This window comes from Bombina bombina, chromosome 7 (assembly GCF_027579735.1).
Source record: "Bombina bombina isolate aBomBom1 chromosome 7, aBomBom1.pri, whole genome shotgun sequence".
Taxonomy (NCBI): domain Eukaryota; kingdom Metazoa; phylum Chordata; class Amphibia; order Anura; family Bombinatoridae; genus Bombina; species Bombina bombina.
The window spans coordinates 420,280,096-420,306,343 of NC_069505.1; the positions used below are offsets into that span (position 1 = coordinate 420,280,096).

The window sequence follows — 26,248 nt, forward strand, 5'->3', positions numbered from 1 at the left end:
TCCTGAAGTAGAAGGTCCTTTCTCAATGGAAGACTCCAAGGTGGACGAGACAACATCACCGACACCCTCTCCTGTTTGATTCAAGCAATGACTCAAGTAAGGAGAGCGAACGAGGGAAATAAGTATGCAAGACTGAAATTTCAAGGTACCGCCAGAGCGTCCATCAGTACCGCCTGAGGATCCCTTGACCTTGCCCCATACTTCGGAAGCTTGGCATTCTGCTGAGATGCCATGAGATCCAGCTCCGGCTGTCCCCATTTGAGAATTAAGCTGGAAAACACTTCCGGATGGAGTTCCCACTCCCCCGGGTGAAAGTTCTGTCTGCTCAGAAAATCTGCTTCCCAGTTGTCCACTCCTGGGAAGTAAATCGCTGACAGGCAGCAATTGTGGGACTCTGCCCACTGAATTATCTTGGCTACCTCTGCCATGGCCAAGGAACTCTGAGTTCCCCCCTGATGGTTGATATAAGACACTGAAGTTATGTTGTCCGACTGGAACCTGATAAACTAGGCCGAAGCTAACTGAGGCCAGGCCAGAAGAGCATTGAAGATTGCTCTCAGCTCCAGAATGTTTATGGGTAAAACAGACTCCGACCGAGTCCATGTCCCCTGAGCCTTTAGAGAGCCCCAGACTGCTCCCCATTTCCCTAGGAGAGATGTTCTTGAGACAACCACCAAAGAAGAGAATCCCTTGTCTCATCCTCCAGATGTACTTGTGGAGACAGATCCACATAATCTCATAATCTCCATTCCACTTCCTGAGCATGCACAACTGCAGAGGTCTGAGATAGAAAAGAGCAAACGGGATGATGTCCATGGCTGCTACCATCAGACCGATTACCTCCATGCATTAAGCCACTGATGGCCGAGGAGAGGACTGAAGTGCTAGACAGGAATCGAAAATCTTTGATTTCCTGATTTATGCCTGAAAATTTTTCATTGATAAGGAATCTATTATAGTTCCCAAGAAAACTACTCTTTTCCAAATTCACCTTCCATCCGTTAGATCGCAGGAAGGATAACAATATTTCCGTGTGGGATCTTGCTTGTTGAAAGGATGGAGCCTGAACCAGAATGTCGTCCAGATAAGGCACCACTGCAATTGGAGCACCGCCAACAGGGATCCCAGAACCTTTAAGTAAATTCTGGGAGCTGTGGCAAGTCCGAATGGAAGAGCCACAAACTGGAAGTGTTTGTCTAGAAACGCAAACCTCAGAAACTTGTGAAGGTCCGTGTGGATGGGAACATGCAGGTACGCGTCCTTTAAATCTACCGTTGTCATAAATTGACCCTGTTGAACCAAGGGAAGAAAGGAACGAATAGTTTCCATCTTGAAGGACAGTATTTTAGACTTTTGAGATCTAAAATTGGTCTGAACGTTCCTTCATTTTTGGGAACCACAAACAGATTGCAGTAAAATCCAAGACCCTGATCCTGCATTGGAAGAGGAACTATCCCTCCCAGGTCGGAAAGATCTTGAACACAGTGTAAGAACGCCTCTCTTTTTATCTGGTCTACAGATAATCTTGAGAGAAGAAACCTGCCCCTGGAAGGAACAGTTTTGAAATCTAGCTTGTATCCCTGGGCACAATATCCACCGCCCAGGGATCCTGAACATTCCGAACCCAGGCCTGAGCGAAGGATAGTCTGCCCCCCACAAGATCCGGTCCCGGATTGGGGGCAGACCCTTCATGCTGAGTCATTGGCTGGCTTCTTAGCTTGCTTTCCCTTGTTCCATGACTGGTTGGCCCTCCAGGAAGGCTTGGACTGTTCTTGTTATGTAGAGGGAGAGGAAGGCTTGCCCTTGAAGTTTCTAAAGGAACAAAAATTACTCTGACATCCCTTCTGTTTATTTCTCTTATCCTGAGTGAGGAAAAAACCTTTTCCTCCCGTAATGTCGGAAATTATCTCAGCCAGACACGGTCCAAACAAGGTCTTTCCCTTGTAAAGGAATCACCAAAAGCTTAGACTTAGATGACACATCCGCAGACTAGGATCTGCGAGCCAATACGGCAAAAACAGAAATGTTTGCTCCTAGTTTAATAACCTGTATGGAGGCATCCGTAATAAAAGAATTGGCCAACTTAAGGGCCTTAATCCTATCCTGGATCTCTTTGTGGGGGGTGTCTGTCCTAAAAGAATCAGACAACGCATCAAACCAGTATGCTGCCGCACTAGTGACTGTAGCAATACACACCGCAGGTTGCCATTGTAAAACTTGGTGTACATACATTTTCTTGAGTAACCCCTCTAATTTCTTGTCCATAGAATCCTTAAAGGAACAACTATCTTCTATGGGAATAGTGGTCCTCTTAGCAAGCGTGGAAATTGACTCCTTAATAGAGTCTGCTATAGGAAACATCTTCTTAAATATAAGGGGTGGAGAAAAAGGGATACCCGGTCTCTCCCATTCCCTAGCAATAATCTTTGTAGCTCGATCTGGTACAGGAAAAACCTCCACCATGGAAGGTATATCAAAATACTTGTTTACTTTACTAGACTTCCTAGGATTGACTACCATAGTAGTGTCGGAGTCTTCTAGGGTAGCTAAAACCTCCTTAAGTAACAAACGGAGGTGTTCAAGCTTAAACCTGAAAGTAAGAACTTCAGTATCAGCCAAAGGAATTACACTGTCTGAGTCTGAGATTTCACCCTCAGATGCTCCCGAAGTATCCTCGTCCTCATATTTCTGGGAAGGGACATTCGGAATAGCCACTACTGTGTCAGCAACCTTACTCACTGTTTGTTTACATTTCCTCTTGCACTTTCCTTGCAGCATGGGAAAAGCAAACAACGCATCAGATACTGCTGAGGACATTAGGGAAGCAATGTCTTGAAAGGTAACTCCAGGTGGAATAATAGAGAAAGCGCAGGGCACTGGCTGTATGGACACTAAGTTTTAGGACATTTGCGGAGAAAGCTGCGGCATATCTTGCATATCTTGAACATTGTCAGAAGACTCCTGATATTTTATTTAAAAATACCCCACAAAAAAAAGTTACTGTTCCTTTAAATTATAAAATGAAACTGCTTTATTTTTCTGCAGTAAAAATATAAAGTAGCACAAAAAAAACCCTGGACAACATCTACACCTCAGCTTAGCTTTGCTGAGGTGCTTACCTGCCTGACTGAAAATGGAGTGATTATCCTGCTAGAAAATCCGGACTCAACTGCTATTCTTTCTGAAAGTGAAGACCGGTAACCATTATTGAGCTAATGTCTGTGACGCAGCTATAGCTCTGCTCCGTAACACAGGAAGTGAAGGGGGAAAAAGGCTCGCAACAGAAAATGCCACCTCAGCTAACCCCGCCCATCGTGGGCGTTATAACGTTAACCTCCCGATCGGCTAAAAGTATTACCAAAGCTGCAGGGAGTAAAGTAATAATCAAAACACCACCTCTGAGCCATTTCTCCTCGTCCCCAGTGCCTGCTATTGCTGCCAATAAAATGATTCCCTAAACAATAGGTGAATGTCTCTTGTCCCACAATTATAATCTAAAGTGCCATCCTTTTATTTTCTGCAATGTGTCCCAGAAAAAATAAAGTTAGCACTTACCTTTAGACTTCTGCCAGGCAGCATGGCAGCTCACTAGGTTTGAGAAGGCCAGTTCCCTGTGGATAAAAACAAAGACTGAGTAATCTTATTCAGGCTTGCATGAATAGGGCAGCATTAAATACATGGGAGACGCAGTGAGAATTGTACCCCACAAGTTCCCATTGAAAGCCACCACTGCTCTACTGAAGAGACTGATATGGACTACGGCTTCACCCTAGGACAAAGGAGTACAATCTTGCACTGCTAAAAAAATAATTAAATCTTGCTTGAAGAATCTTCTTTCTAACATCTAAACTTTACCACTTTCTTGCTCTAACGTAGGCAAAGAGAATGACTGGGGTTGGAGGGAAGGGAGGTGATATTTAACAGCTTTGCTGTGGTGCTCTTTGCCGCCTCCTGCTGGGCAGGAGTGATATTCCCAATAGTAATTAGATGATCTGTGGACTCACCGTGTCATTAGAAAGAAATGGAAACTATTCACAAAGAAATGTAACGGCGAATGATTTAACCTCTTAAGGACATATGACGGAATTTTTCCGTCATAAAACAATTGAGCAAACTGAAAGCTGTGTCCTTAAAGGGTTAAAAACAAAATAAATAATATCAATAGTAAATACTGTACTGTCAGAGAAAACTGGTCTTATCGCTGATTCCTAATAAATCTACTAGTTACTTTATATTTTGTTACATTTATTTAGTAAACAATGGCACCATACTTAACTTAAAGGGACATACAATACCTTGTAATTCACTAGAAGCTTATACAACACAATAAATAAATACACAGGCCAAGTGTCAAAGGTTTCAGATTATTTGTTGTTTTTTTTTAATTATTTATTAATGGCCATATTCATCCCACCACTTGACTTATTTGGAGTCGCAAATCTAGATTTACTAAACTAAACAAGGTTTGCCACTGTCATTTTGTATTAAAAAGTGCCGTTTTGGAGTATTTTATCGAATGCCCTGCTGAGGTAAATTATAAATGGATATGTAGCAGGGTGAGGCTTGTTAAGCATGCAGCGTGCACTTCGAATGCTCAGAATTGGAAAACCCAGAGATTTTAAAATTAAGTTGCAGGGAAAGGGGGCAAAATAAACTATAAAAGTATATCACGTTTTTTTACACATAACTAAGCATTTTGTTTATTATAGTCTCAAAGTGTTTAATTTTTTAATTGGGTTGAATCCAAAAGTAGTTATTTCACTGATTTATCGTGTTGACAGTATAACATTATTTACTAAAATCTAGACAAGCTATGTCAGCTAATCAACTCTTTTAATTTAAGTTAGAGTCAAATAAATCATTTTATCATTAGGTAATATCTTCATTTAGTAGAGCCATATAATCATTTAGATCATTATGTCTGTTATATTTCATAATAAGTATACTGAAAACTCTTCTCACCTCAAGTTTCATGGTCTTTAAAACTGGGCAAATTCCATCCGGGACCATTAGGGTTCCATCTGTACTGCAGGGTGGTGTTGCAATTGTGTCCAAGTTACCTTGCTAAAAAAAGGTTTATTAAGTGAGCAAATAAATCTAGATGAGGAATGTTTTACAAATGTCATCACCATATTAGAAGATATCCAGCTGACTGAGTAGAACCATTATTACCTTATTATCCAGCAGGAGCTCAAAGGCTGCCAGTAGCTTTCCAGCAGTTGTATAGCCTTTTCTTAACTGGATCCATTTGAGTCTTGGAGTCTCTCTCTTGGTGATGTCATTAAACACCCTAGGGTAGCATATGGCTCTACCCAAGAAGCTATGATTGCCCTAAAATAAGAGACAAAAGAAAACAGTGTAGATTTACCTTGAAGATGTGGATGTGGATCAGAATATTAATATGGTTTTTAGCAGTTGGAAGACGGCGAGTAGTCCTTGCTTACCTTCCAACATTTATGCTACCCCTATATAGAAAACCAGGGTTGGTTACTCTGCTTTTCTTTGTCTACAGGTCATCTGTCAGAGGTTATCTGAGTCTGGCATACCTGAGAAGTTGTTCCTGCCCTGTAGCTGGGTCCAAAGGTAAGTGCTTTTGCCTTCTAGGTTAGAAGGATTCAGTAAACACCAAAAATGTTATTGTTTAAAATGATAGATAATCCCTTTATTTACCATTCCCCAGTTTTGCATAACCAACAATGTTATAGAAATATAATTTTTACCTATGTAACTACCGTACCTTTTATCTAAGCTTCTGCTGACTGCCTCCTTATCTCAGATCTTGTGACAGACTTGCAATTTAGGCAATTAGTGCTGACTCTTAAATAACTTCACGTGCATGAGCACAGTGTTATCTATATGAAACACATGAACTAACGCCCTCTAGCTGTTAAACCTGTCAAATGCATTCAAATTAGAGGCGGCTTTCGATGGCTTAGAAATTAGCATTTGAGCCTACCTAGTATTAGCCTTCAACTAAGAATAACAAGAAAACAAAGCAAATTTGATGATAGAAGTAAATTAGAAAGTTGTTTAAATGACTGCCCTATCTGAAATATTAAAGATTAACTTGGACTTTACTATCCCTTTAATTATCTATTTTATTTGGGGACATAAAGAGTTTGGGCAGTACAGACAAAGCACAATGCTGTAATGGAAATATAGTGGTCTGGGGAAGCTTATTATATCCTTTCCTAAGGATACTATGCTATGCTATTCCTAAGGATACTATGCTATGCTATTATAAAGGGTCAGTAGGCAGAGTAAGCAGCCTGGAATCTCTTACAAGCTTTATGGAGCGGCAGGGCTACTTGGCGTCTGCCTGGGATTACCAGGTACTTTAAACTGAGGTATTTCATGGCTCTCTGTGGGACAGTATCAGGGGATTAAAAACCCTCTAGTGGCCCTGTTCGCTTAGCCGATTTTTCCTTGCCTGGAAACACCAAGTGCGGTAGAGAAAATGTTCCCCCTTCATAAGGGGTTTTCAAGTTAGGGATTGCTTTAAAGATCTTGGCTGATCGTTCCCCCTTTCAAGCGGCAACACCTACTTTTAAATCTGTTGAGAGTAGGTTACCGCAATTGTGTTTTCCTCTCCTCTACCCCGGCTGTATGGGATATATTCCTTTTCAAGGGGTTGTAAGGTACAGAGTTTGGGAGTTCCTGGGTGGCGATCTCTGTGCACACCTATAGCTTAGCGCCTTGTTTTGTAGAGTCCTTTGTGAGGGGCATGTTTCTCAGGTAAGGGGCTTTTATTAGGCTCCTAATATTTTTTTATAACTGGCTCTGAAAAAGTCTTGCGCTTACCGCCACGGGCAACGGGCATTGTCTTTGGCGCTATTCGGTTATAAGACTGTTAATGCCTCGATCCTCACTAAAAGTGCTAAATTTGGTAAGAGGAGTTAGTAGGCAGAGTAGCTGTTAAGGGAGCGGCTTACAATAGCGCTCTTACTCTCGTATCTGTGGAGGTTTAAAAATATCCGTTTTGAACCGGACCTGACGTTCCTTGTTTAATCCCTCTATGCACGTTGGGCTTCTTAATGCCCGTCATCTAGGGGTATGTTGGTATGGGTGTGGATGTTTTTTCCTCCCTTACAGGGCATAACATTTATGTTTTTTATAAGATTTTCCTTTTCAGAATTTGACGCCATCTAGTGTTGTTCAATATTATTACATCTATTTTATTTCTCATCAGTCTCTAAAAGTGCTGATTGGTTAAGAGTTTTAATTCTGACATTGTGTGTCTTCCATGTAAGGTTCTTTTTAATGTTAAGATAGCATATTGTAGGATTTAAACTATATGATGTTCATACATATAGAGCCTAGTATGCTTATTTCATGTTAACTTATTTCATGTATATAAGTACTATGATATATTTTTCTCGTGTTGAGGAGATTTAGAAATAGGGTGTTAATTTTCACTTTATTTTTTATCCTTCATATTGTTTTGTTAACTGGTAGGTTTCCATCTACCGTTTGAAATAATGTAACCTCCTCAGATTGAGCATCTTAGTGTTCTGAAGACGCTATTACATTTATTTTAGATTTCCCTCCTATTGAGGTGATTTCTGCTGACATAATAATCGCTTCTCAGCCTTTTGGCTATGATAATGTGTAGTTTATGTTCTTATCAGTTTAATATCTGATACGTCCCCTATCTGGGGACTATATCTTTTTGGGGGGGTTTAAAAAAGAAAAAGGATTTTTTTAGTTCCTTTTGGAATAAGGACAAGCAATCCAAGAAGCCTTTCTCTGAGAATAAATCAGCATGACGGGTCTGCCCACAATCCAATCTCGGATCAAGTAGAGAACAGGCTTCCTTCTTTCAGCAGGCTTGGATTTGCGATGTCCCCGATCCGTGGGCAGTGACTGTAGTCTCCCAGGGATACAAGATAGAATCAAATTTGACATCCTCCTGTGACTCAGACAGAGCAAACTGGACTATGAACCTGGTGTCCTTGGTTCAATTCCAGGCAGAGCCTAGCAAAGGGGTTAGCAGCGGAATCCTTGCCATGTGGTTTACTCCTGTCTAGATTATCTGCATTCCAGATAGAGAGAGACCTTTTTATTCAGCGTCAAGAATCTCGCTTCTCTAGAAGCGGAACTGGGTCAAGGATTCCATTCCAACCTATTTGTGGTTTCCAAAAAAGAGGGATCCTTTCAAATAATTTTGGACTTCTATTCTCCCTTGGTTCAGGAGGGTCAGTTCATGTCTAACATCAACCTGAAGGACATGTATCTTTATGTTTCTATCCTCTGGGAACATTTCCAATATCTGCGGTTTACCTTTTGGACAGATACTTCCAATTTGTAACCCTAATTTTTGGCTTAGCCACTGCCCCTCAAATTTTTACAATGGTTCTAGAGGCCCTTTTGCAGTGGCCAGATCTCAAGAAATTGTGGTGGCACCGTACCTGGATGATATCTTGGTTCAGGCGCCATCTTTTCATTTAGCTAGATCCCATACAGATTCTCTGTTGTTAATTCTCCACTCTCACAGGTGGAAGGTGAATTCGGAAAAGAGTTCCTTGCTGTCAAATTCCAGGGTATGTTTCTTGGGTACGATCATAGACTCGATCTCCATGAGGTGGCTTAGTTGGTTAAAGTGCCTGTCTAATAATCAGGAGATCCTGAGTTCGTATCTCAGCAGTACCTTGTGTAATCTGTTTGTTTTATAGTTTTTCTTGACACTGTGTTTGGAAGTAATTGGTCTAATGGGGGCTTCCATAGACATTATTCCTTTTGCTCTTTTCCATCTCTCCTCTACAGTTATGCATGCTCAGACAATAAAACAGAAACCACTCAGACCTCTCTCATAGGATACTTTTAGACATCCGGACGTGGGAATCCCTGTCCTATTGGCTCTCTCAAGACCATCTGTCCTAGGGCACATGCTTCCTGAGACCAGGTGTTTAGCTTTGTGGCTTTGCACCTCAAGAGTTGTTGGTTCGAATCCAGCTGTTGCCAATAGATGTTCCTTTAAAGTGGATTATCTGAGCAGACAGACTTTTAATCAAGGGGAGTGGGTCCTTCATCTGGAAGTATTCTCAATGATAACACTCAGGTGGGGAGTTCCAGAGTTGGTTCTGATGGCGTTTCATCTAATTGCCAAAATTCCAAAATACGGATCAAGATCAAGGGATCCATAAGCAGCTCTAGTCAACGTTCTAGCAGTTCCATGGGACTTCGGTCTAATTTACCTTTTCCTCTGTTTGTCCTCCTTCCTCGGGTGATTGCCTGTATCAAACAGGAGCAGGCTTCGGTGATTCCCCCTTGGAAATTTCCATTGAGGAAGGACCTTCTACTTGTGAGTCCTTTTTCTATATCCAAATCTAGATTCTCTGAAGCTGATTGCTTGGAGATTAAACGCCTAGTTTTGTCTGTACATGGATTTTCAGAGAAGGTTATTAATACCATGTCTCAGGCTCGTAAGCCGGTATCTCGCAAGATGTTTCATACGGTGTGGCGTTCATACTTTTTATGGTATGAATCTAGGGGGTTCCCTTGGAGTCAGGTGAGGGTTCCCCGCATTCTGGCCTTTTCTTTAGGAGGGCCTGGAAAAGGGCTTGTCAGTCAGTACTCTGAAGGGTCAGATCTCTGCCCTGTTAATTCCTTTGCATAAACGACTGGCAGACTTGCTAGATGTTCAATCTTTTGTTCAGACCTTGGTCAGAATCAAGTCTGTGTTTAAACCAGTTGCTCCTCCATGGAGCCTTAATCTTGTTCTTAGGTTTCTGCAAAAGGCTTCATTTGAGCCTATGCACTCTTGATATTAAATTATTATCAGTTTTGTTTCTTGCTATTTCTTCTGTTTGTTACGTCTCAGAGCTTTCAGCTCTACAGTGTGACCCTCCTTACTTTATTTTTCATGAGGATAAGATGGTCATTCATACTAAATTTGGATTCCTTCCTAAGATGGTTTCGGACCGCAATATTAATCAAGAGATTGTTGTTCCTTCGTTATGCCCTAATCCTTCTTCTCAAAAGGAACGTTTGTTGCATAAATTGCCCTTTTTGTTATATTCTATGGTAGACGGGAAAGGTCAGAAGGCCACTTCTTCTTCTCTTTCTTTTTGATTGCGTAGTGTTTTTTGGTTGGCCTACGAGACAGCTGGACAACAGCCTCCTGAGAGAATTACGGCTCATTCCACTAGGGCTGTCTTTTCTTCTTGGGCATTTAAAATGAAGCTTCTAGAACAGATCTGCAAGGCGGCCACTTGGTCCTCGTTGCATACTTTTGCCAAATTATACAAATTCAATATTTTTGCCTCGGCTGAGGCTTCCTTTGGGAAGAACGTTTTTGGCTCATAAACCAAACGCATTATACTTGCAACTTCTGTAAGCAAATACACTCCTCCAGGAGATTGAGGATCCACAGGGCACTGCATGTGCCACCATATAGGCTTGGGACATCAAAGGAGAAAGCTGTGGCAGTGCTTTAAAAGCAACATCCTTGTAGACATAAAGTTCAAACCAATCTGTACATTTAATAGCATTTGCGAAATCAGAGGTATGGAAAAAATAAATGTATAAACCAATTCTTAGTTGAGCAAGCCTTCCACACAACTTCAGCATCAGTAGAAGGAATTATACTGCCGGAATCCAAAATTTCACCCTCAGATGCACCCTCAGAATCTTCATCCTCAGACTTCTGAGAGGAAATACTTTGATTAGTCACTTCAGGATCAGAAACCTTACTGTTTCTTTAAATTTCCTTTTGTGTTTTCCCTGTAACACAGGAACAGCGGAAAACGCATCAGTAACAGCGGAAAACGCATCAGTAACCGCAGAAGATATATGGGTAGCAATGTCTTGCAAAGTAACTCCAACCGGAGTATGAGTGGAAGCGCAGGGCACTGCCTGAGCAAACAACAAAGTTTGGGACATATGAGGAGAAAATAGCAGGAGACCCCTGAACAACATCCGCATTAGCTAATAGTGGCTCAGAATCAAAAAATCGATCCCTGAACTGTAAAGTTCTATTAATACAAGAGGGACAAAAATGGACTGATGCTTCCACATTTGAATCAAAAACACAAGCTACATGTAACGTTTTGCAGGGCCTCTTGGGCTATCTCCAACCAACAAATCACCAATTAAGGAAAAAAACTGCTTTCATTTGCACACTCAAAAAACGTTACTGTCACTTTATTTTATTTCCAACAGCAGCAACTGAATGAAAAAAAAAGATACTGCCTTTGCAAATCTAAAACAAAAAAACTCTAAAAATGACAGCAGTAATACTACACACAAAAACGTTACCGCTCCTTTAAATAATAAACGCCTTAAAACAGCAGCAGTCAAAATAAAACTGCAAAAGCTTTATAGTAACCTCAGGCAGCCCTTTACCTCAGCACTCTTTGCTGAGGCGCCTACCTGACCTGCTGACCGGAGAACACTCAACAAGGACTCCCAGACCTCACACAAGTGAGCTCAGTAGCACAACCACAAGCATATCCGGAACTCCACATGAAAAGAACCAGAAAGGCACGCAAACTACTTGCCGCCACAGAAAAAGCCTGCCCTAGTCGTGGGTGTCTACATTAACATACACACAAGCCAGGACGCCATTTAAAACCAAACCGGCAACAAAACTGAGCATCTCCCTGCAGCAAACAGTGAACACACATGCTGCCTGTCCAACACACGCAGCCATAAACTTATTTCCAGCAGCAGTTCAAAATACAAGAGGGTCTAAGCCGATAATAGAAAAAAGAAACAACTGAGCCACAGTCTCCAAAGTCCCCAGTGCCTGCAACCATAAGCTGCCAAATATCCCATAACTAATAAAAAATAGGAATCCAAAAATCTCCTTAAAGGAACAAGTGCCTAATTCCTGAATTCCCCAGAAATTAACATAAGGCACTTACCTGAAATACCATCTGCCCGGCAGCAGGGCAGCACACCCGGTTTGAAAGACCTCCACCCTCTCATGGACCTGTGGAAAAAATGGAAGACTGATTAAACCTAAACAGGCTTCCAAAGAAAGGGCAGCAACAACAAATTTTGGAGGCACAGTGAGGATTATACCCCACAATGTTTCCAGATGCTTAAAAGCCACCACTGCCCTACTGAAGAAACTGACATAGACTAAGGCTAAACCCCAAAAAAGACAGAGCAAACTTGCCCTGCTTCAAAAAAACAAACTCTTGATAGAAGAAACTTCTTTCAGACACCTAAACTTTACCACCTCCTTGCAACAGGCAAAGAGAATGACTGGGTGTTGTGGTTAAGGGGAGTGGTATTTAACAGCTTTGCTGTGGTGCTCTTTGCCTCCTCCTGCTGATCAGGAGTGATATTCCCAATAGGAATTATGATGATCAGTGGACCCACCGTGTCATTAGAAAGAAAATAATTTATCAGGTAAGCATACAATTTTTTTATTAATAATCTGTGTTTTTAGAGATCCAGTTTAGACAGAATCAATTTAAGAATGTATTAACAACTGAACATATATTAATTTGTGTTATAATCAATCCCTGTTTATTCATGGTGAAATATGGTGAGCCCAAAGTCCCCTGGGGTGAGAAAGATGACTACATTCAGTAGCAGGTGTCTTTCTCCATAAAGATTTATTTAATTATTAAGGGGAAATTGATAGTGTCAGTAATCATTTTCCGTACCTCCTGCTATATGACAAATGAATGTGTTTATTTAAGAAAGCACATGTAGAATGTAATGGCTTCTGTCACAGTTAAATTGAAGGTTATCATCATCAAGTAAACGTTGCTATGTGACATGTGACATAGTAAATTATTTCTAAGTTATCCCATTGTTACTGAATAATTTGCTTAATTGCTTGTTCAGAATTTACTTTACCTTCTTAGTCTTATCAAAAACCTCCACAGTAATGCAAGGGGGCTCCAGTTGTATAGCTTTAGGGTCTTCGTAGAGGATGACATCATTGAAGACTACTGTCTCATTCCAGAATGGGTCTTGAGTGCAGCTCATGGTCTTGGTAAATTGGCTGAAGTACTGAAATCCCACCTGTGCATACGGATCTAATGAAAGGAGATAGATAAATAAAATTAGTGCTATGCAAAAGGGGGACTTGTGATCTGTCCTCAATATAAGAGTATGTTCCCACTTTCTGCTCCCCTTAGTGATTATCTATGCACCTCCCCTTTAGGGATCCATGCTTGCATTACTGGCATTGCTTAGAATCTCTTCTTTCCCTAGCATTTGTCTGCGCTATACTTTCTGTATTTCCACAGATATATTTTTAAGCTTCATGGATATCTTTCTACTTGCTATTTTTATATCTTTTTCATAAGTTGTTTGTAAAGAGGAATAGCATAAATAAGAGGTGTACTGAAACAGATATAAGATGTGTGTTTAGTACGCAATGCATCATATCATTTGTGGTACAAATATCTTTTATTCAGATGATCAATACAGGGGTGTCTGTGAAATCACCAATCAGTTCCATGCGTAAAGGAATATAATAATGCAATAATAGAATGTTCTAATGGAAAGGGGGTAAACACACATAATCCATCTCATGTACAAGATACAGATGTTTATTTGCAGTTGTATCTATATGCTGTCCCTTACTTTTTTTTACCTCAGTGGACTTTAACTAAGTATTTAAAAACTTCATGGGGTTCTGAAATCTAATTGTGTGCAGCTCTATGTTAATCGTTTGTCTATATATCCAGGAACATAACATACAGGTTGGTAATATCCTTGGTATTGCCTGGAGCATATATGTGAGGAGGGTTCCTATACAACACTCACAACTGCCATGTCCTGAATATTGCTCTCTCACCTGAATAGCTGTCTGGATCAGCAGAACGGAGGTTCTTGGCCTGATATAGGTAAGTTCTCATCTGGTAGTAGGTTGGATCTACAATAAAATGGAAGAGAACAAGATGGATTGAAGAAATAAGACATTTGAAGGGCACAACATTACTACCTATAACATGTAAAGATTTCTTCATTACTAATGCTCACATTAGATTCATTTATGACTGCTAAAACATGTCTCTTTAACAAATGTCATTTAGAGTGATTCATTCGCTCTAATAGTTTTATTGTTTGCAGGTGCACTATTTTATTCATTATTTATATATATACATTTTCTTTTATTCAATGAAAAAGTCCAAAAGGAGCAATGACAGTTTCATTAAAGCAGCAGCAAAATAATTAGTGAGTTTACAGAACAAGACTTCTGTTTTCTCTTCCGTGTATATAATGCACATTCTCAAACACACCAGCTTTTAAAACGTACTGACAATCTGTTTTCATATCTTATTAAAGGTAACTGAGATTCCCATTGCTAGCATACTGCTTATCTGAGCACAGTCAAGCTCCTGTAAGATAAATTTGGTACATAAGATGAAGATCAGAAGTCACACGAACCAAAAGATATTTTATAATAATTTCACAAAGAAAGAGGTCAGAATTCGTCTCTGACTTTATGAGTATGGCACAGATGAATATCGGGATATTACAACCTGCCCCTTTAAGTAAACAGCTGCTTTAAAAATTACCCTGTGCCAATTTAAAATGGATATTAAAGCAATTTTACATAGCAAAAATCACCAATTAAGCACTGCATTGTAAATGTCTGCATTACAAATAAATATTTTAAAAGGTTTTAAACTGTTACTTTGTTAGCACCGTGTGTAGGGTTTCTAAAATCAAGAGCACTTCGGGAATAAACCTCTTGAAAATCAGTGAGCATGATTATCTTATCTTTTTTATATCACTGCGTAGTATGTACTCTGATTAGGAAAATAGCAGTAAACGTATAATGAGATTAAACACCTCATGCTTTTGTCTAAACATTGTGCTTATCCTCGGCCCATAGGAGGCCAAAATATAAAGGCAACAATAATTAGTGTGATATTTGTGCACCAGCAAAATGTAGCATTAACCCATCTGCTGCTGGCACCGAGTCGCACTGCAGACAAATACAGAACTAAGTGCTTCATGATTCTTTTTATTTAAGTTTCACACATACAAAAGAGCTCCCATGAATTACTCCCATATTGGCTCTCAATCGGCTGCCACCATAGCCTATAGAGCACTAACTCACGGAGGAGCCTATTATCAGGATAAAGCAAAGAAGTTGTGTCGTCAGTGCTTTAAAAGCAGCAAGCAAGAAGTTTGCAGACAATTATTGTTTTATGTAAAAAATCTAATAAACTTTTAAATGCAACTTAGGTCCCGTTTATGTGACAAAGAGAAGGTGTAAGAAACATCTAAAGTCTTCCAATATTAAATATCCCATGGTTCTAGTAATATATTCAGTTTTCATACACAGAAACTCACCCTGACAGAGACAGTATATTATCGGGGTGTTATTGCGAACAACAAGCCTGTTGCCATCTTTGCTACCATCACCGTCAAGTAGTTTTAATTCCTAAGAAATAAGAAGAAATGGGAGATGAAGAGAAGGGTAATGAATGGGGAAAAGAGTTAAAAATGCCTAAAAGGGTATTAGACATAAGGAGAGAACCTCAGTGCTTCTTGTATCTGTGCTACAAATACATATAGACACCATATTACAGTTTAATAAGCATAGGACAAACGTGTATTAGACATAAGGAGAGAACCTCAGTGCTTCTTGTATCTGTGCTACAAATACATATAGACACCATATTACAGTTTAATAAGCATAGGACAAACGTGTATTAGACATAAGGAGAGAACCTCAGTGCTTCTTGTATCTGTGCTACAAATACATATAGACACCATATTACAGTTTAATAAGCATAGGACAAACGTGTATTAGACATAAGGAGAGAACCTCAGTGCTTCTTGTATCTGTGCTACAAATACATATAGACACCATATTACAGTGTAATAAGCATAGGACAAACGTGTATTAGACATAAGGAGAGAACCTCAGTGCTTCTTGTATCTGTGCTACAAATACATATAGACACCATATTACAGTTTAATAAGCATAGGACAAACGTGTATTAGACATAGGGAGAGAACCTCAGTGCTTCTTGTATCTGTGCTACAAATACATATAGACACCATATTACAGTTTAATAAGCATAGGACAAACGTGTATTAGACATAAGGAGAGAACCTCAGTGCTTCTTGTATCTGTGCTACAAATACATATAGACACCATATTACAGTTTAATAAGCATAGGACAAACGTGTATTAGACATAAGGAGAGAACCTCAGTGCTTCTTGTATCTGTGCTACAAATACATATAGACACCATATTACAGTTTAATAAGCATAGGACAAACGTGTATTAGACATAAGGAGAGAACCTCAGTGCTTCTTGTATCTGTGCTACAAATACATATAGACACCATATTACAGTTTAATAAGCATAGGACAAACGTGTATTAGACATAGGGAGAGAACCTCAGTGCTTCTTGTATCTGTGCTACAAATACATATAGACACCATATTACAGTGTAATAAGCATAGGACAAACGTGTATTAGACATAGGGAGAGAACCTCAGTGCTTCTTGTATCTGTGCTACAAATACATATAGACACCATATTACAGTTTAATAAGCATAGGACAAACGTGTATTAGACATAGGGAGAGAACCTCAGTGCTTCTTGTATCTGTGCTACAAATACATATAGACACCATATTACAGTGTAATAAGCATAGGACAAACGTGTATTAGACATAGGGAGAGAACCTCAGTGCTTCTTGTATCTGTGCTACAAATACATATAGACACCATATTACAGTGTAATAAGCATAGGACAAACGTGTATTAGACATAGGGAGAGAACCTCAGTGCTTCTTGTATCTGTGCTACAAATACATATAGACACCATATTACAGTTTAATAAGCATAGGACAAACGTGTATTAGACATAAGGAGAGAACCTCAGTGCTTCTTGTATCTGTGCTACAAATACATATAGACACCATATTACAGTTTAATAAGCATAGGACAAACGTGTATTAGACATAAGGAGAGAACCTCAGTGCTTCTTGTATCTGTGCTACAAATACATATAGACACCATATTACAGTGTAATAAGCATAGGACAAACGTGTATTAGACATAGGGAGAGAACCTCAGTGCTTCTTGTATCTGTGCTACAAATACATATAGACACCATATTACAGTTTAATAAGCATAGGACAAACGTGTATTAGACATAAGGAGAGAACCTCAGTGCTTCTTGTATCTGTGCTACAAATACATATAGACACCATATTACAGTTTAATAAGCATAGGACAAACGTGTATTAGACATAAGGAGAGAACCTCAGTGCTTCTTGTATCTGTGCTACAAATACATATAGACACCATATTACAGTTTAATAAGCATAGGACAAACGTGTATTAGACATAAGGAGAGAACCTCAGTGCTTCTTGTATCTGTGCTACAAATACATATAGACACCATATTACAGTGTAATAAGCATAGGACAAACGTGTATTAGACATAAGGAGAGAACCTCAGTGCTTCTTGTATCTGTGCTACAAATACATATAGACACCATATTACAGTTTAATAAGCATAGGACAAACGTGTATTAGACATAAGGAGAGAACCTCAGTGCTTCTTGTATCTGTGCTACAAATACATATAGACACCATATTACAGTTTAATAAGCATAGGACAAACGTGTATTAGACATAAGGAGAGAACCTCAGTGCTTCTTGTATCTGTGCTACAAATACATATAGACACCATATTACAGTTTAATAAGCATAGGACAAACGTGTATTAGACATAAGGAGAGAACCTCAGTGCTTCTTGTATCTGTGCTACAAATACATATAGACACCATATTACAGTTTAATAAGCATAGGACAAACGTGTATTAGACATAAGGAGAGAACCTCAGTGCTTCTTGTATCTGTGCTACAAATACATATAGACACCATATTACAGTTTAATAAGCATAGGACAAACGTGTATTAGACATAAGGAGAGAACCTCAGTGCTTCTTGTATCTGTGCTACAAATACATATAGACACCATATTACAGTTTAATAAGCATAGGACAAACGTGTATTAGACATAAGGAGAGAACCTCAGTGCTTCTTGTATCTGTGCTACAAATACATATAGACACCATATTACAGTTTAATAAGCATAGGACAAACGTGTATTAGACATAGGGAGAGAACCTCAGTGCTTCTTGTATCTGTGCTACAAATACATATAGACACCATATTACAGTTTAATAAGCATAGGACAAACGTGTATTAGACATAAGGAGAGAACCTCAGTGCTTCTTGTATCTGTGCTACAAATACATATAGACACCATATTACAGTTTAATAAGCATAGGACAAACGTGTATTAGACATAGGGAGAGAACCTCAGTGCTTCTTGTATCTGTGCTACAAATACATATAGACACCATATTACAGTTTAATAAGCATAGGACAAACGTGTATTAGACATAAGGAGAGAACCTCAGTGCTTCTTGTATCTGTGCTACAAATACATATAGACACCATATTACAGTGTAATAAGCATAGGACAAACGTGTATTAGACATAAGGAGAGAACCTCAGTGCTTCTTGTATCTGTGCTACAAATACATATAGACACCATATTACAGTGTAATAAGCATAGGACAAACGTGTATTAGACATAGGGAGAGAACCTCAGTGCTTCTTGTATCTGTGCTACAAATACATATAGACACCATATTACAGTTTAATAAGCATAGGACAAACGTGTATTAGACATAAGGAGAGAACCTCAGTGCTTCTTGTATCTGTGCTACAAATACATATAGACACCATATTACAGTTTAATAAGCATAGGACAAACGTGTATTAGACATAAGGAGAGAACCTCAGTGCTTCTTGTATCTGTGCTACAAATACATATAGACACCATATTACAGTTTAAACCATTTAAAAGGTATTAGACATCCAATTCTCTTCATAAATACTGGCTTAAAGCCATATAGACTATATGGAACGTCAAATAACGCTTCGACAGCCTTCTTGCTTCAGGATTTAATCGAACTGAGGCGTTCCTAGATTGTAGTACGCCCATATGCACCAATAATTAAAATCTCGGCTCATGCACATCGTATTCAATAAGACAGAACAGTGCTCGATTGTCACTTAACCTTCACACAAAGGGTTTATTAAGCATAGGACAAACGTGTATTAGACATAGGAGAGAACCTTAGTGCTTCTTGTATCTGTGCTACAAATACATATAGACACCATATTACAGTGTAATAAGCATAGGACAAACGTGTATTAGACATAAGGAGAGAACCTCAGTGCTTCTTGTATCTGTGCTACAAATACATATAGACACCATATTACAGTTTAATAAGCATAGGACAAACGTGTATTAGACATAAGGAGAGAACCTCAGTGCTTCTTGTATCTGTGCTACAAATACATATAGACACCATATTACAGTTTAATAAGCATAGGACAAACGTGTATTAGACATAAGGAGAGAACCTCAGTGCTTCTTGTATCTGTGCTACAAATACATATAGACACCATATTACAGTTTAATAAGCATAGGACAAACGTGTATTAGACATAGGGAGAGAACCTCAGTGCTTCTTGTATCTGTGCTACAAATACATATAGACACCATATTACAGTTTAATAAGCATAGGACAAACGTGTATTAGACATAAGGAGAGAACCTCAGTGCTTCTTGTATCTGTGCTACAAATACATATAGACACCATATTACAGTTTAATAAGCATAGGACAAACGTGTATTAGACATAAGGAGAGAACCTCAGTGCTTCTTGTATCTGTGCTACAAATACATATAGACACCATATTACAGTTTAATAAGCATAGGACAAACGTGTATTAGACATAAGGAGAGAACCTCAGTGCTTCTTGTATCTGTGCTACAAATACAAATAGACACCATATTACAGTGTAATAAGCATAGGACAAACGTGTATTAGACATAGGGAGAGAACCTCAGTGCTTCTTGTATCTGTGCTACAAATACAAATAGACACCATATTACAGTGTAATAAGCATAGGACAAACGTGTATTAGACATAGGGAGAGAACCTCAGTGCTTCTTGTATCTGTGCTACAAATACATATAGACACCATATTACAGTTTAATAAGCATAGGACAAACGTGTATTAGACATAAGGGCGAGAACCTCAGTGCTTCTTGTATCTGTGCTACAAATACAATCGGGTTGATTGACAGCTCCCTGCTGGCGGCCGATTGGCCGCGAGTCAGCAGGGGGCGGCGTTGCACCAGCAGCTCTTGTGAGCTGCTGGTGCAATGTTAAATGTGGAGAGCGTATTGCTCTCCGCATTTAGCGAGGTCTTGCGGACCTGATCCGCAGTGTCGGATCAGGTCCGCAAGCCCTTTGATAAATGGGCCCCATAGACACCATATTACAGTTTAATAAGCATAGGACAAACGTGTATTAGACATAAGGAGAGAACCTCAGTGCTTCTTGTATCTGTGCTACAAATACATATAGACACCATATTACAGTTTAATAAGCATAGGACAAACGTGTATTAGACATAGGGAGAGAACCTCAGTGCTTCTTGTATCTGTGCTACAAATACAAATAGACACCATATTACAGTTTAATAAGCATAGGACAAACGTGTATTAGACATAAGGAGAGAACCTCAGTGCTTCTTGTATCTGTGCTACAAATACATATAGACACCATATTACAGTTTAATAAGCATAGGACAAACGTGTATTAGACATAGGGAGAGAACCTCAGTGCTTCTTGTATCTGTGCTACAAATACATATAGACACCATATTACAGTTTAATAAGCATAGGACAAACGTGTATTGATTCAAAGAAATCCTTTACCCTGCATCCTGTTATAGTTAAAGGGACATGTTCTTTCACGATTCAGATCAAGTAAGCAATTTTAAAATGACCTAGGTATGCTCAGTAGTAGCATTGCTCTGACTGGTGGCTGCACATGTATCTCTCTTGTAATTGACTCACTGAATGTGTTCAGCTAGCTCCCAGTGGTGCATGAACAAAATAAAGTAAAATTAGATAATACAAATAAATTGGAAAATTGTTTATAATGATTTGCTCTATCCGAATAATGAAAGAAAAAAATGTTTTTCATGTCCCTTTAAAACACATAGCATGAAAATATAAATGTTTTTAGTTAATTCCCAATAGCATTTTAATTGCATGACCTAATTAACACTATGGGTCTGATGACCTAAAGCCCTCTGGTCTGACACAATTATCCATCAGGTCTCATCAGTACGGTGAGGTCCCTCAGAGGTATTTAGAGAGGGACCTGTTAGCTTGCGAGCTGTTTATCTCACTATGCCAGATTCTGGATGTGAAGGAAAAACATTACAAAAAAAGCCCCCAAAGATTTTGTGTAATTTCTCTCCATGCTGGCAAGTTGGTTACAAAGCAAACGGAGTATTTGCCGTACTTGAATATTTTATATGCACGTTAGACGCTTTGGCCTCTAGTTATCAAGGTCTGTCGGACGTGATCCGACAGTGCGAATCAGGTCCGACAGACCTCGCTGAATACGGCGAGCAATACGTTCGCCGTATTCAGCATTGCACCAGCAGCTCACAAGAGCTGCTGGTGCAATGCCGCCCCCTGCTGACTTGCGGCCAATAGGCCACCAGCAGGGGGGTGTCAATCAACCCGATCGTACTCGATCGGGTTGATTTCCGGCGATGTCTGTCCGCCTGCTCAGAGCAGGCGGACAGGTTATGGAGCAGCGGTCTTTGTGACCGCTGCTTCATAACTGCTGTTTCTGGCGAGTCTGCAGGCTCGCCAGAAACACGGGGCATCAAGCTCCATCCGGAGCTTGATACATATGCCCCTTTCTCTGAAATTTGTATAGATAAATCAATGACCCATATCAAAGATATTGTTTTAGTTAGTTTTAATGATATCAAGTTTGGGTGTCAAGAACGAATATAGCAGATTACTAGAGGAGCGCTATTGACAGCACAGGGTGAGCTATCCATACTGTGGCCCTATGCTAAGAATAGTGCACAATCCGGTATTACCAGAGAATGGTAGCAAATATATACATATGTGTGTGTGTATTTGTATGCTGGTATGTGTATATATATATATATATATATATATATATATGTATATGTGTGTGTTTATTTGTATGCTGGTATGTGTATATATATATATATATATATATATATGTATATGTGTGTGTGTATTTGTATGCTGGTATGTGTATATATATATATATATATATATATATATATATGTGTGTATGTATTTGTATGCTGGTATGTGTATATATATATATATATATATATATATATATATATATATATATATGTATGTGTGTGTATTTGTATGCTGGTATGTGTATATATATATATATATATATATATATATATATATATATGTGTATATGTGTATGTGTGTGTATTTGTATGCTGGTATGTATATATATATATATATATATATATGTAAATGTGTGTTATGGACGGTATATATATATATGTCTGTGTATGTATATGTGTGTGTGTGTATTTGTATGCTGGTATGTATATATATATATATATATATATATAGATATATATATATATATATATATATATGTATGTATATATGTGTGTGTATTTGTATGCTTGTATATATATATATATATATATATATATGTATGTCTGTGTATGTATATGTGTGTACACATACAAACACCACTTTGTCACATGCCATATCCCTTGAGATCAGTGTTAACCCCCTTTTTTACTAAAACACACACATCTATCTATCTATATACTGTATAAATATATGTAACCTTTGGCTTTGCACAATTTTGGGATAGCACTTGAATGAAAGCTAGACCTGAGTTTTGTAGCGAGTCCTCTGACCTCTAAATGTTAGTAGGTCCGAGACTTTCACTCAAGTGCTAAAATTCTACTTTCGCTTGTAATAATGAAGTAATGTGCTCTAGTGATGTTAGTGCACCATAGTGCTGGCATTTTTATGCTCCACATGTAATCTAGCCCAAAGTCTTATCTGTACAAAGCGACTATGGAAGCACCAGGAAATAAGCAGTGAACGTGGATAGACCCTCACCATGGATACTTCGAGTAGAAATAGGGAATTTATTCCCTGCTCTTCCTGAGGCACCATTACTCGCCTCCAGCGTCTTCTTCTGTAAACATCTGAGGGAGTACAGATGTTATGAAACCTCCATTTCTTGGATTTAGCGTACTCCCAGCACTGAGATGGTGAAACGGTCTCAGATTCCTGCTGAAAAACACCAAACATTAATCAGAGAAATGTAATGATGGGAGAGATGTGTCATAGCAACAAGTGAGGCTGATGGAATCCTATAATGGGATAAGCCATTGGCTTTATTATGATACTCACATTACAGGTGAAGGGGGCGAGAGTTGGTACACAAGGTCCCTCGAGTGTTCTAGTCTTGAATAGCACCCTGATCCATGAAACAAAGTTATACAGTGTCAATACAATGATATGTAAAACAGAATATAAAGTATAGGTTTACCCAGTACCATGTCCATAAGTAGATTTGTCTATCAGTCTAGTCCTTACCTCCTCTGTGGCTCAATGCCCCATTCTCCTTCCCACTGCCAACCTGGGGGAGGCTGGAACATTTCACATGGGGCACTTAATTTCCCTGTGATATCAGAATATGGAGGGTGGGATCGTAGTTTTGAACTCCACTTGCCCCAAGACTTTTTTTGGTTCTCATACTGAAAGGTAAAGAGAAGAAAAACACTGAATATTGTATTCATATTTGGTGTGATCTGCTGTTTAAATGATCATGTAGCAGTGACGTGTAACATTCATACATGTAAATATAGCAATCATCCTAGACAGTTAATAAGTTGTTAATGATCTGTTAGTGACTGTCTGACAAGTGCATTTGGGATGAGCTGTTTTTCCTGATTAGATAACGTGTTAGGTATTCCAGAGCTAGACAGTGGAGTTAGATGATGACCCACAGATACATTGCAAGAGAGATAAAGGGGATATATTAATGGCAAAATAAAGTTAATATGAGAGTTAACCTTCTCAATCATAAGCAAATGGGAAACTTCCTGCTTTAAACTCTCTCCTAATGGAAATTTAAAACACAAACTCTGTCATTAACCTCAATAACTTAATGCAAGAACTAGCAAAATGACTGAATAAACTTAAATTGTAATTGCTGGTGACATTTTAATTATGCATTGTAAAACAAGTCTGCAATGCACTTTCATTATGCATTTCCTGTCATTTAAATGTGGAAATTGTACTTTTTTTTAGTGCTTCCATTGAATTCAGAAATCTGACCCTCCTACTTGCTGCACAGTGATTGTTTGATTAGTACAGTAGATCATGTATATGTGTCCTAATTGGCCAGATCAAGAGAAAGCTAAATAAAGCTTTAGTGCCTTTTCAAGGTTTGTGCCCCAGAAATACATAGCCACACACATTTCACTAACAACATTACAGTTTTAGTATATTTTAAAACAATCATAACATGTTTAAAGGGACAGTCTACACCTCAGTCATCTTAAAGTCTTACTTTATATTAAGCTGCAAATATCCTCCTGAAGCCCTTTCTATATCATGCAGCAGTAACAGTAAATAAAGTTGTTTTTAAATGACTACTGTTGCTGGCCACCTTGAAATGGCTGTCAAGCTCCGCCCACTGATGACATTATGCTCTGTGCTGCATTTATGCACTCTGCTGAATAGCACTGACAGTCTGTTCAATCCAATCAGTGAGTCTTTTGAAACTAGTAAAGCCTTTAATGCAGCCCAGATCGTGATGTCATCAGTGGGCGGAGCTTGAAATCCACTTCAAAGTGACCAGAAACAATAATCATTTTAAAATAACTTTTTTTACTGTTACTGCCACATGATATAGAAAGGAATGCAGGAGGATATTTGCAGCTTATTCTAAAGTAAGATGACTAAGGTGTAGACTGTCCCTTTAAGCCAAGCATACAAACATCTACACTGCATAAGCTGTACGCCTTTATACATTTGAGGTATTTTGGTAAATACTAAGGATAGCCCCATGATAATCCCCATGATGTATCTATAGTAAAACTACATTAGAATTGTAGCTATATAAATAAGCACAGTTATGGATGTAATGTATACAGTATTGCACTAGTTACTAGAGCATTAAGGTGTGAAGGTAGAAATAATATTGTAATAATAAGTATATGCGCAATAATTTATTATATTACGCTCACTGACAAAGTGATAAAATCACATGACAATAAGGTGAATTTATTCATGAGCTTTTTATATCGGGTTTTTAGTTCATCCTATTTACATGTGTAATGTGATAGAGAGAAATATGGTGAAAGGAAGAGGAACTTACAGTTTCGGCACAAACACAGATTTTTCCTGGGAGTGTAAAATGCTTCTCCAGGTTTGTAATGTCAGATGCTAAGCTCAGCCACATTCTGATCCGCAGCTGCACAGGAACCTTGATGTTATTGTCCTGTCCTGGTAGATGCTTTAGGGTAGAAATAGAATACAATAAAAGTACATGATGCTTATATCCGGGTGTAGAATACAATAAAAGTACATGATGCTTATATCCGGGTGTAGAATACAATAAAAGTACATGATGCTTATATCCGGGTGTAGAATACAATAAAAGTACATGATGCTTATATCCGGGTGTAGAATACAATAAAAGTACATGATGCTTATATCCGGGTGTAGAATACAATAAAAGTACAGGATGCTTATATCCGGGTGTAGAATACAATAAAAGTACAGGATGCTTATATCCGGGTGTAGAATACAATAAAAGTACATGATGCTTATATCCGGGTGTAGAATACAATAAAAGTACATGATGCTTATATCCGGGTGTAGAATACAATAAAAGTACATGATGCTTATATCCGGGTGTAGAATACAATACAAGTACATGATGCTTATATCCGGGTGTAGAATACAATAAAAGTACAGGATGCTTATATCCGAGTGTAGAATACAATAAAAGTACATGATGCTTATATCCGGGTGTAGAATACAATAAAAGTACATGATGCTTATATCCGGGTGTAGAATACAATAAAAGTACATGATGCTTATATCCGGGTGTAGAATACAATAAAAGTACATGATGCTTATATCCGGGTGTAGAATGCAATAAAAGTACATGATGCTTATATCCGGGTGTAGAATACAATAAAAGTACATGATGCTTATATCCGGGTGTAGAATACAATAAAAGTACATGATGCTTATATCCGGGTGTAGAATACAATAAAAGTACATGATGCTTATATCCGGGTGTAGAATACAATAAAAGTACATGATGCTTATATCCGGATGTAGAATACAATAAAAGTACATGA

General features: G+C 38.7%; 1 protein-coding gene and 1 non-coding gene across 2 annotated transcripts in view; one reads left to right on the top strand and one right to left on the bottom strand.

Annotated features, from left to right (window-relative positions):
* LOC128636413 (myoferlin-like) overlaps positions 1–26,248 on the bottom strand; it is a 276,260-nt gene that overhangs the window by 181,383 nt on the left and 68,629 nt on the right. The window contains 9 exon segments of the mRNA XM_053689430.1: positions 4,963–5,064; positions 5,173–5,331; positions 12,814–12,995; positions 13,763–13,840; positions 15,271–15,361; positions 22,983–23,159; positions 23,280–23,346; positions 23,466–23,626; positions 25,255–25,392. Coding sequence (XP_053545405.1) covers positions 4,963–5,064; positions 5,173–5,331; positions 12,814–12,995; positions 13,763–13,840; positions 15,271–15,361; positions 22,983–23,159; positions 23,280–23,346; positions 23,466–23,626; positions 25,255–25,392 — 1,155 coding nt within the window.
* On the top strand, positions 7,577–7,758 carry LOC128636819 (U2 spliceosomal RNA). Its single transcript, XR_008398740.1, has one exon. It is a non-coding gene; the product is annotated as a U2 spliceosomal RNA (small nuclear RNA).